This window comes from Hyperolius riggenbachi, chromosome 1 (assembly GCF_040937935.1).
Source record: "Hyperolius riggenbachi isolate aHypRig1 chromosome 1, aHypRig1.pri, whole genome shotgun sequence".
NCBI lineage: Eukaryota > Metazoa > Chordata > Amphibia > Anura > Hyperoliidae > Hyperolius > Hyperolius riggenbachi.
Window position 1 is genome coordinate 1,072,540 of NC_090646.1, and position 12,434 is coordinate 1,084,973.

General features: G+C 48.7%; 2 protein-coding genes across 2 annotated transcripts in view; both read right to left on the reverse strand.

Annotated features, from left to right (window-relative positions):
* The window catches only part of LOC137544818 (probable N-acetyltransferase camello), a 30,523-nt gene extending 21,058 nt beyond the window's left edge, over window positions 1-9,465 (reverse strand). Inside the window, exon 1 of the mRNA XM_068265914.1 lies at window positions 9,387-9,465. Within this exon, the coding sequence (XP_068122015.1) occupies window positions 9,387-9,410 (24 nt within the window). The 5' untranslated portion in view covers window positions 9,411-9,465. The remainder of the gene's footprint in view (window positions 1-9,386) is intronic.
* LOC137544829 (probable N-acetyltransferase camello) lies at window positions 5,269-6,074 on the reverse strand. The gene has a single exon (XM_068265922.1). It carries the CDS (start codon window positions 6,016-6,018, stop codon window positions 5,305-5,307), a length of 714 nt encoding a protein of 237 aa, XP_068122023.1. The 5' UTR covers window positions 6,019-6,074; the 3' UTR covers window positions 5,269-5,304.
* Window positions 9,466-12,434: the final 2,969 nt, after the last annotated feature.

Sequence of the window (12,434 nt, forward strand, 5' to 3'; positions counted from 1 at the left end):
CAAAAAAAAAAAACACCACTTACAGCTCAGCATCCTCCCTTCCCCTAAATCACATGTGCCAGGTCTGGTCTGCAGAGCCATCAAATGTGGCCCCCATGTGGTTTCCCCACTCTGAATTAGATTTGGCCCACTCTAGACAACCAAAGCAGCTAAATTGGAGGCAAAGCCCTAAATCACCAGGGAAGCCATATCGGGGAGGGAGGAGGGAAAAACACTAGACACCAGGGAACTGTATGGAGGGAGGTCCACCAGGGAACTGTATGGAGGGAGGTCCACCAGGGAACTGTATGGAGGGAGGTCCACCAGGGAACTGTATGGAGGGAGGTCCACCAGGGAACTGTATGGAGGGAGGTCCACCAGGGAACTGTATGGAGGGAGGTCCACCAGGGAACTGTATGGAGGGAGGTCCACCAGACACCAGGGAACTGTATGGAGGGAGGTCCACCAGACACCAGTAGTCATGGGAAGGCCAACACCAAACAGGGTACAACTGCTTTGTGAATGCACCTGACCTCCCATCACTAAGCACTATGGGAGCAACACTAGAAGAAAACAGCACACAAATTGAAAGCCACTTTTTGAGAAGTACATGCCCAATTTTCAACAATTAATATTTACTAGTGTCAACTCGTACAAACAATGATTCGCTCACCTGACGTTCTCACGTATGCCGTTTGTGGTGCGGTAAACGCAGCATTTTGTCAGTGTGAGCCAGGCATAACCCATACACTACCTTATCGCTATGTACACACGCCGGACGTTTTAAAGCAGCTTATTCCACAAATTAAGGAATGTTATGGATTTCTGCCCTTCAGGGATTAAAGCAGGCCTCTGGGTAAAATACTTAATTTTTGGTGGAGCTTCTGCCATGGATCCCCCTCCGGCATGCCCCCGTCCAGGCGTTAGGCCCCTTCAAACAACTTTCAGCCCAGAAACTCACTAGGAGCGATTTTCTGAGCGCTTTGTGATATGAAAAGCTCTTGCTAATGTAATGCTATGGGTGGGATCCCACTAGAGGGATGTGATTTTATAAAAATCCCCCCTAGCATTGCATTAGCAGGAGCTTTTACAAATCAGTAGCGATTAGAAAAGGCTGCTGGAGGGTTTCTGGCCTAACAGTTTTGTGGCAAGATCAGCCCTATAGGTGTTACAATTCACCTGCCCCTTGAGGTCTATGGCAGCTCGCAAACTATTGCAGAAAATTCACAAAAGCTTTTGAGAACACAAACATTTCACGTTCGTCTATCACTACTGCTTAACGCCTCTGTGGATTGGATTGCCAAAAAATGTGAACGGTTGGTGGTACTTGAGGCCGGGCTGAGGAAGTTCTGACCAACGGCCATCGAGAAAAATTTAGAGCCTCATATAATGTAGAATTTTCTGTAAACACCTACAAAAAAAGTTTTCTGATGCCTCATACACCAGTAAAAAAAAAAAAAAAAAAAACACCACACACACACACACCTAGAGCACATTTTGGGTCAAGGGCCAGGTCAACATAAAAGTATATATAAAATGATGGCATACCTAGGTGACAACCTGCAGTCCAATTGGACAGCAATGTCACCTGATGTAGATTGGAAACCACTGAATTACTGCTTTCTGGCTTCCATGTAGATGAGTGGTGCCAGCCAGGGGCGTAGCAATCAGCACAGCAACCATAGCCGTTGCTATGGGGCCCGAGTCCCACGTCACAGGGGGCCAGCAGCAGGATGCCCCGCTAGGACCTGGAGGGGGTCGCAGCATGAGGGGTGAGCTTGGTAGCACGTCGGTGGGGAGGGGGACGGGCCCCCCCTCCCTCACCTCGGGCTCTCCCCTCCAGCATTAAATAGTGCACGTATGCAGGCGGCTGGCAGCGGCAGATACATACCTTAAGTGAGCTCCAGCGCGGACGTTTCTCCCTCTAGTGTATGACGCTACTTCCTGTTTATACAGGAAGTCGCGTCAGAAGCTAGAGAGAGGAGCATCCGTGGAGCGCACGGAAGGTATGTAACTGCCGCTGCCCGTATACGCGCACTATTTAATGCTGGAGGGGAGCACAGAGGGGAGAGCCCGAGGTGAGGGAGGGGGGACTGCCCCCCCCCCCTCCCCACCAACGTGCTACCAAGCTCTCCCTTCATGCTGCAACCCCTCCAGCCACCAAGAACAGCCCTGAGCGGACCCGGGGGGAGGGGGAGGGGCGGCCTAACCTAACCTGGGGGTTCCGCCTGTCACTCACTACCTAACCTGGGGGTCCCGTCACTGCCTACACTGGGGGGCTCCCGTCACTGCCTTAACTAGGGGGCACTTGTCACTACCTAAACTATCCAGGCCAGCCAGCCCAGCATCACCACCAGCCAACCATCCCAGAATCACTGTCAAAAAGGCCACAACATCACCACCAGTCAGGCCAGCATTTACTTCAACCAGCCAAGCACAGCCCAGCATCACCACCAGCCAACCCAGCCACAGCATCACTGCCAGGCATTTCAGCCCACACATCCCCAATCCAGCCAAAAACAGTATTGCCAGGCACAGCAGCCAGTACAGGAGAATTCAGAAGCCAGGTGAGAGGTGCCTACCATATTAAGGGGGCATTCTGCCTATTTATGTGAAATTCTGTCTATTTATGTGCCTCATGACTGCTGAATTTGTCATGTTGGGTGTCAGGAAAATGCCCCGCGGCAAGCCTGCAGATACGGTTACCGACTGCGGGTTTGACCAGATCGAGAGGGGAAGCAGCCTTAGTCGAGCTAACACAAGGCTGTAACCCCTCAGAACACTTCTCACTGCCACCACTAGCTGCCGCTAGACACTTCCACTCTGCTGTCGAGTGATCTGCACGCAATCCGTGTTTTGGTATTCGGGTCAGCTTTGCGCTTTAGGCCGAATACGGGAACGCCACACACAGTACAATCGTACAGTAGCAAGGCACAATCAGGCACTGACTTGTAACGCAAATTACACTGCAGTCTCTGTAGGCTATGAGCGTTAGCTTAGTACAGCAGAAGTCAAACTTATTAAATAACGATTTAATATTCCAGGAAAAAAGTGGAACAATGCAGAAATTATATACACAAGATTTACAAAAAACAAAAGTAAAAATTACAAAATAAAAGTTACAAAGATACAAGACAAGTTGCATAAAATAAAATGGGATAAACAGAAATTAAACTTTTACCAGCGCAAATGTCCAACCGTGGAGGGACACGAATTTTCTGATTCGCTCCGGATCATCTCTAGCTATGCGCTACCCTCAGGAGAAGATGATTTTTAGGCATCTGGCCCTGCCTTTTATACTGGGAGATATGCCTGGAGGCTGCAACTTCATTGGGAAGGGGAGGCCCTAGTTTTAATTAACTTTCCAGGCATTTTCCATCTCCCCATATTATATTTACACACATCAAAGACTTCTCGACTCCAAGTTACAGGTGACAAACATTGGTGACAGTATTTCCTAGCAGATCAAAGGTATGGATCTGACTGGCTATTGACTAATTAGCCATCTCCTTGCCAGAGGCTAGCAAATCCATTTAGCATTCCCTGCTCCTATTCAGACCAACAGGTAGCCGATCACCTGTATAGGCTTCAAAGCAACTGTCTGATTAAGTGTTTCCTAATTAGAAGCAGACAATGATAGCTCCTGTGCTGGATACTGAATGCAGATTCAATTTACATTTACATAAGGAACTCCAAGAAGCCAGACTGGCCTACATACACCTCTGAAAGATACACAGCAGATGAAAAATAGGGCTTCCACGAGATACAACCTGGCTGCTATGTTCTGCATATTGCCGTACATATCCTCACATGGGGGCCTCATGATTGCTGAATTTGTCTTGTTGGGGGCTTCATGATTGCTGAATTTGTCTTGTTGGGGGTCACATGATTGCTAACTGCGAGACTATGGGAAAAGCTGAATCATCATCGTATGAGACAATAGCATTAAACCTACTGTTTCTAGCTTTTTAAAACAGAAAATAAAACTGAAGTTCTAAAAAAAAAAAAAAAAAAAAAAAAGGATGAATACATTTTTCAGGAGTAGGATGGATGAAATTGTTTATCTTCACAGTTTATTTTCAACTTGGATTTTCCATAATGTTCATGTATGAGTTAAAATGTTTGTACAGTATTTAGTTTAAATTGCTGTTGCCACAAGGGGGCCCAGTGATTTTCTAGTTTCGCCCCTGACTACTACCTAAACTGGGGACACCTATAGACCTGGCTACTTATACTGTACTTAGAGGGGTGTGGGAATGTTGGGGTGGAGGGCCCTGGAGGAATGTTTGGGTGGGAGGTCCGAGGTCCGTGGGGTTGGAAGGTCATGGGGGGCCCATAAAAATTTTTTGCTATGGGGCGCAGTCATTTCTAGCTACGCCCCTGCGAGCCAGCACTGCTATTCTATATGCGTACCAACAATATTTAAACATGTAGCTGACCGCATCTATAAGTAGTACATTTTGTGTGTCGGGGCCAGAAAAAAAGCCTCAGGTGGCCACATTCGTCCTGCGGGCCTTCGTTTGAGGACCACTGATCTTGAGTCAGTCACTTAAAGAGACTCCGTAACAAAAATTGCATCCTGTTTCTTATCATCCTACAAGTTCCAAAAGCTATTCTAATGTGTTCTGGCTTACTGCAGCACTTTGTACTATCACAGTCTCTGTAATAAATCAATGTATCTTTCCCCTGTCAGACTTGTCGGCCTGTGTCTGGAAGGCTGCCAAGTTCTTCAGTGTTGTGGTTCTGCTATGAACTCCCCCTTCCAGGCCCCTCTATGCACACTGCCTGTGTATTAATTCGATTAGGGCAGCTTCTCTCTTCTCTCATCTTTTACAAGCTGGATAAATCGTCCTCTGAGCTGGCTGGGCTTTCACATACTGAGGAATTACAGACAAGGGCAAAGCTGTTTGCAGGAAGAAAAGAGCAGCCTGAAACTTCAGTGCATGAGAGATGCAGGGGAAAGAAACACACAAATGATCTCTTGAGATTCAAAAGGAAGGCTGTATACAGCCTGCTTGTGTATGGATGTATTTTCTATGTGTAGACATACTGTACATCAACCTACTTCCTGTTTTGGTGGCCATTTTGTTTGTTTATAAACAAACTTTTTAAAACTGTTTTTAACCACTTTTAATGCGGCGAGGAGCGGCGAAATTATGACAGAGGGTAATAGGAGATGTCCCCTAACGCACTGGTATGTTTACTTTTGTGTGATTTTAACAATACAGATTCTCTTTAATGTTGTGGAGAAGACCTGAAAGCACATCAGACCACACCTGGAAGCCCATCATAAATTTATTCTATGTTTTTGAGCAGAACATGAAATCACTGTGGCTTCAGAATGTCATAGCGGTAGAATAAAACAACAAAGTCCATAAATTTGTACAGGAAGCCTGGTGGCTCAATCTTGCAAATCAGTCTGAAGCCAAACTTCTCATACAGTTTCCTAGCACCGATCTGAGCATTGGTGGTTGTCAGTACCACCGCCTCGTAGCCCCTTTGTCGGGCAAAGTTCACAACCGTCCTACACAGTGCCTGGGCAATCCCTTTACCACGATGACCTGCAGACACCGAGAGTCTCCTCAGTGCCAAGTCTTTTCCTTCACTGGAGTGGGGAGAAGGAAAGGCGGCCACAATCCCCAACAATTCTCCTGCCGACTCTGCCACCCAAAAGCAGTGGTCATCTTGCTCCAAGTAGAAGTTGTGGATGTCCAACATATCATCAGCCAAGGTGGCCTGGACATAGGAGGTGAGAATGTGCCGGCCCCCAAGCCATACAGCAGCCACTGCCAAAGTGAAGGCAATAAAAGAAGAACCAAGAGACACAATCTGAAAGGCAGGAAGGACGACTACTGCCAACAACGGGAGCCAAATGTGCGTCAGGTGTAACGCGTGCTTAAACATTTGTCCATCATGCTCTAGAATTCCACAGACAAACAGCTTCCTGACCTCATCATAGTCAGAATCCTGGTACAGACGGATAGTGAAACGTGACATGACTGTCCCCTGCAACGAGATTAACACACGACTGAAAAACATCCACCAGAAGCAATCCAAATAACCGAGAAACTAGATCTGAGCTGATTGTGTTGTAACAAGAGGAAGGTCACCTCTAGGGCAGAATGTGGACTTTGTGAGCAAAGAATGAGCAGGATTCTGCTATTCTACAACACACCGGGTTATTTCTGACCCGTTTATTACCTTAGATAATGTGACCCAACTCTTCACATTCCAACCAAACAAGCCACCTGCTATAATCACTCGGCATTTAACTGTCACAGGGGAATTTCTGTAAGACGAAAAACACTAGAATACTTTGCCCAGTCCTAGTGCCAGCCTCAGTCTGATGGGGGAGGTGCTGGATAGGGGTAGATGTTACGAGATTATGCAGGATTATTTCAGGTTTTGTATGAAAATGCATGCAGCTTGAAAATGGACCAATCGATCCCTTTTTAGGTGGAATGTGATTGGTCCATTCTCAAGCAGTTTAAATTTGCATATAACATTTTTATAATTCTGCATCAACTCTGAACAATTTGCATCTCATGGACCATCCGTAGTGCTGGAATCCCAGAATATCTGAAGCACCCGAGGAGGCGAGGTGTGGTGGACAATGAACAGCGCAGGGGAAAGTGGGTGTGGCCAAGACAGATTACAGGCGGGGCCAAATACTGAGGACCACAAATGTAGGCACAAATTGCACATACAGCGGCTGAACAATACAAGTTGTCAGCCGTACTTTCCAGTTTGATACTCGTATTTCATATCTGTGAATTCATGACGCCTTACAGAATGCCAATCTGCAACAACTCATTTCTTGATATGACTGATGGGCACAGAGAGATCAGCTTGCCTGGAATTCTGCCAAGATCTCTCTCCCTGAAGGGGGGACTGCCCCAGCTCCAATTACCACAGGGCTGGACTTTGTCATAGCCACTCCCAGCTACAGAGTGGGTGAGAACCCGGGGACCCACTCAGGTCCTGCTTCTTTGTGCTTTTGTCAAATTCCATCTACTGACATACGCCAGCAGGTCACCGGCCACAAATCGCCATTTTCGCTTGTTCAATACAAAGATTGTGGGCATATTACGATTAGCGACAATTGCAAAATGTGTTACCTGCAGCATTTTTGCCGCAATTTTGAAACAATTGCGGTACAGAGCTTAAAGCGCTGATTGTGATCATTCGGAATCACAGAAGTGCACAGTGATATTAGCGTGCTAACCGCAGTAAAATCACCCGCTAAACGCTAGTGCTAAGCTAAGTGTGAACTGGCCCTTTGGCGTGCATGCAGAAGTGGACCGAGTTCCTGCAAACTTCTTGCAAATGTCTCCAACCTGGTAGAGCAGCGGATACATTTCAGATACAGCTGATATCTGCATAAAACTGCCAAAACATTTGCACAAGGTGACATTTCTCTGCATTCCTTTCCCAGCCGGCTACAATACTCCTCGTCTATCCAGGATAAGCACAGGGCAGAGATCCACTCCAGCCCAGGTGAGCTCCTCTACCTGGAGAGCAATAAGCACTTGCCCCAGGGGCAGTGTGTAGCGGAGAACATATGGCGTCACTTCTGCCCCTTCCCCCATGTGGCTGTTCTTATCTCAGCAGGCAGGCTTGTAGAATGAGGTATTAACCCGCACTATACACCCCCCCCCCCCCCCCCCCCCCCACCACCACCCCGGATATAACTGTACAGGACCCAATCCTGGCTATATGGAACAAGCAGTGTGGGACATGACACTACACGTGGCTTCAGGTAAACAAGGCAACCCCCGCCCCCAGGTAAACAAGGCAAGCCCCGCCCCCAGGTAAACAAGGCAAGCCCCGCCCCCAGGTAAACAAGGCTAGGTAGTCAGAAAGGAGGCAAAACATGGAGGCTGGCAGTACAGAAAGTTATACAGCAATTATAACATGCTGCTTGCTGGTCTATGTAGTGCACCTCTGGTAATCTGAGCCTGTGGGCCAGAACCTGCATTCTCATTGGCCACCTCTAGAGGCCAATAACCCGAGCCAATGTGATAATCATATGCAGCTGGTAACTGGCAGAATCCGCCGCACACTGCTGACTGATTGGCCCAGTTCCCGGCTGCATACAATTTACATTACATTTTCATGCAAGACATAATTACCATCTCCTGTTGCTGAGATTTCAGCCAGTTACTCAGCAGGAAGCAGAACTCGCCCGGCTGAACCAGAACTTTGCACAGGAAGTATCAGAAGAAGGGTGAGCGATTCATCGATGCCGTCTATGACCGACCGTCAGGGACATGCAAATGTTACAAGTTGTATGCCCCGGGAGCTCTGAGCCAATCACAATGCATTTCCTGTGATATTGGTCTGTAAAGCTGGCCATACATCAGGCTACTTGGCAGCCAATCAACCATCCAATTCGATTATAATCGCATTGGATGAAAACCAGTGCAGCCAAGTGCATGCCCAACCGACAAAGCAACCAACTTGCTTAATCAGGTGTGCAGCAGTAACGGCGAGCAATATCGGGACAAGTACCAAACAACACCCCCCGGCGCTGTCCCCCCAATGGTAACTGTCCTTCCGGTGCCCAGCGCAAGTTATACATGACCTGTCCGCAGCCTCCGCTTGTCCCCGCGGGCGCCGGGTGCACGCCGCTCCACATACACGCCCCACATGGTTGCCTAGTAACATGGCCACATGTATGACACAGGACCAGTGTGGTTTGAATTATAGAACATATGTTTCTTATGAAATCTTTATGGAATCGTGACTAGGGGTGTGATGGGGCGGGATCAGGAGTGTGGCAGGGGTGTGGTTTAAGTGTCCCTCTTTCTCATCTCAAAAAGTTGGGAGGTATAATGACATCACACGCGTGCCGTTACTAGGCAACAACGTGGAGTGTGTATATGTAGAGCGCAGTGTACCAGGAGCCAGCAGGGACAAGCGGAGGCCACAGACAGGTCATGTATAGCTTGGGGCCCATTTATCATTAGGAGGACAGCGTCAGGGCAGCGAGGTGGTGGATGTGGTGTGACAAGGCCTTATATTGATTGATTTTAGCATGACATTGATCAGGAATTGGCCTGCTGTGTGTGGGCAGCTGACAGATCTCTCTGTTATTAGATCAGAGAGATCTGTCTCTTGGTCGATCTGCCCAACATTGCTGGGTGTATGGCTGCCTTTCATCCATATCCATCCAATGCCAATCTTCACCCTTCTGAGTCTGACTAGTCCTGACACAGAACTGGCTCAGCCCAGGAGAGGCACGCCTCCCATCTCATCCATGATCACGTCAGGTGAGACTCAGCCAGCTTCCCCTGCAGTGATATAACATGGCAGCCTCCATGATGAGCGCACCAGAGGTGAGGAGACAACAAGCCAGCCTCCAGGATCAGCATGTGCTCATAGGGGGAAGGGACACAACGACTCACCTGTCCAGCCAGCTCACACCTCATACAGGGAGGTAGCTGGAGGGGGTCCCATAGATAGCAATGGGTGTGACATCACATCTCTCCTCCCACAGCCCCACCCCCTCCACACTGCAGTAATATAACATGGCTGCCTCCAGGATCAGCATGTGCTCACCGGGGGAAGGGGGGGCACAAGGACTCACCTGTCCAGCCAGCTGACACCTCATACAGGGAGGTAGCTGGAGGGGTTCCCATAGATAGAAATGGGTGTGACATCTCTCCTCCCACAGCCCCACCCCCTCCACACTGCAGTAATATAACATGGCTGCCTCCAGGATCAGCATGTGCTCACCAGGGGAAGGGACACAACGACTCACCTGTCCAGCCAGCTGACACCTCATACAGGGAGGTAGCTGGAGGGGATCCCATAGATAGCAATGGGTGTGACATCTCTCCTCCCACAGCCCCACCCCCTCCACACTGCAGTAATATAACATGGCAGTCTCCATAGTGCCTCCAGAATCAGCATGTGCTCACCGGGGGAAGGGGGACACAAGGACTCACCTGTCCAGCCAGCTGACACCTCATCCAGGGAGGTAGCTGGAGGGGATCCCATAGATAGCAATGGGTGTGACATCTCTCCTCCCACAGCCCCACCCCCTCCACACTGCAGTAATATAACATGGCTGCCTCCAGGATCAGCATGTGCTCACCGGGGGAAGGGGGGGGCACAAGGACTCACCTGTCCAGCCAGCTGACACCTCATACAGGGAGGTAGCTGGAGGGGTTCCCATAGATAGAAATGGGTGTGACATCTCTCCTCCCACAGCCCCACCCCCTCCACACTGCAGTAATATAACATGGCTGCCTCCAGGATCAGCATGTGCTCACCAGGGGAAGGGACACAACGACTCACCTGTCCAGCCAGCTGACACCTCATACAGGGAGGTAGCTGGAGGGGATCCCATAGATAGCAATGGGTGTGACATCTCTCCTCCCACAGCCCCACCCCCTCCACACTGCAGTAATATAACATGGCAGTCTCCATAGTGCCTCCAGAATCAGCATGTGCTCACTGGGGGAAGGGGGACACAAGGACTCACCTGTCCAGCCAGGTCAGCAGACTAACACCTCATACAGGGAGGTAGCTGGAGGGAGTCCTATAGATAGCAATGGGTGTGACATCACAGCCCCGCCCCCTCCACACTGCAGCTTGGGGGTGGTCAGTGAGATGCAAATCATTGTGAGCTGATGCAAGGCTGTGCTAATTGTGTATGCAAATATAGGAGGCCTGCAATGTGCATTCAGGCAGGGAAGACACTCAGCAGAAACGCATTCGCTTTCCCCATAGCACATATATGCCATTCTGCTAAGTGTGTTCCCTGCCTCCACCTGGAAACACTGAGGGCCTCGTTCACACTGTGCGCATTATAGGAGGGCGAGCTGCAGTGGAGACCGCCCATCAGTTACAATGGGCCCTATTCACAATCATTTTCCGCTTGCAGAAATGCACTTGTGGTAAATTCCCGACTTGACATCTTGACATTCACAAATGTTTACGCATTAATTACCCGCATGCGTAAAAAATGCGGTAAAAGTCCGCAAAAGTCAGTAGTTTCCGCAAAAAATCTAAATTCACCAAAAAAAAGAGGCGCCTTATTTCTGACTTAACTAGCGCATTTTTATCACCTACCAGTACTTGGTGAAATATTTCACTTCCCATTGACTTAAATGGAGTCTGGAGCCTTCAGCGCCGTGTTTGCTGGACTTTCATTTTTTTTTTTTTTTGGACAATTTTTTTGGTACTTATCCGTTAGCCGGGCGCATCCGGCAGGTGGCGCTAATTACTATTCCCCCTCCAGGCCGACATGGATAGTAGGGAAAGATGTAACTCTGGTGGAGTTTTGTCGCCACCTGCCGGATGCGCCCGGCTAACGGATAAGTACCATTTTTTTTTATGCCACTTTTTTTCCGCATGGTTTCCGCATGTTTACTATGTAATTACGCATGTTTCCAAAAAAAATTTACGCATTGTTCCCGCATGCGGGAAACATGCGAAACATTTTTAGTGAATGTGGAAAAATGCGAAAATTATCACTGGCGCTAAAAAAATCTCTTACCGCATGTGTGATTGTGAATAGAGCCCAATGCAGTCAAAATTGCTTGTTGTTTCTGCATGCAAAAATCGCATTACAGTTGAAAAACAATGTTAGGCCACCTTTCCATGAACTGTTGAGCCGTGTGCTCAGCAAGCAGTTACCAGGCAGCAACAAGCAGTTACTAGGCAGTTACTAGGCAGCAGTGAGCAGTTGGGAGAGTTTAAGGGGCATTTCACTGCCTGTCAGCGCACTGTGGAAAGGAGGCCTCTTTTCCATGGACCGCTGATACGGAGCAGTGCTTTTCAGCGCTGCTACATTTGGGCTCAGCCAGCGCCGCCATAGACTATAATGGGAATCAGTCTATAGCGGCGCTCAGTGAGTAACGTCGGTGCCGTCAGAAGACGGAGCCAAAGTTGCTTAAAAAACATAATAATTCGGCCTCCAGCAATCGCTGGAAGCCGAATTATATAATTCCCCCACTATCCATGGCGGCCTGGAGGGGGAATAGTAATTAAATCGGCCCGGGCTTGTGCAGAAGCAGGATCAGCCTTATACCGCTGTATCCTGCGCCCAAGTCTACCGGCGCCGATTTCAAATGTACTCCGCTGATAGGCAGTGAAATGCCCCTCATACTCTCCCAACAGCTCACTGCTGCCTAGTAACTGCTTGTTGCTGCATTGCCACCTGGTAACTGCTCACTGCTGCCTGGTAACTGTGCACTGCTACCTGGTAACTAGTGCTTGCTGAGCACACAGTTCAACAGTCCCTGGAAAAGAGGCCTTAGGCTCCTTCACACTAGAGGTGTTTTCAGCCTTTTTTCAAGCACAAGCGATTTTCAAAAATCGCCCACAAAACACTTGTGCAATGATTCTTTATGAGAAGATTAATATCAGCGCGTTTCGTCCACTTTGCACTCCGCAAATCGGTGGGGTGATTGTGGTATAGGAAGAGTGCTAAACTGTTACAAAAT

Bases quoted from the DNA above. Each gene is read 5' to 3' on its own strand.
- LOC137544829 (XM_068265922.1), bottom strand. From the start codon at position 6,018: ATGTTTTTCAGTCGTGTGTTAATCTCGTTGCAGGGGACAGTCATGTCA.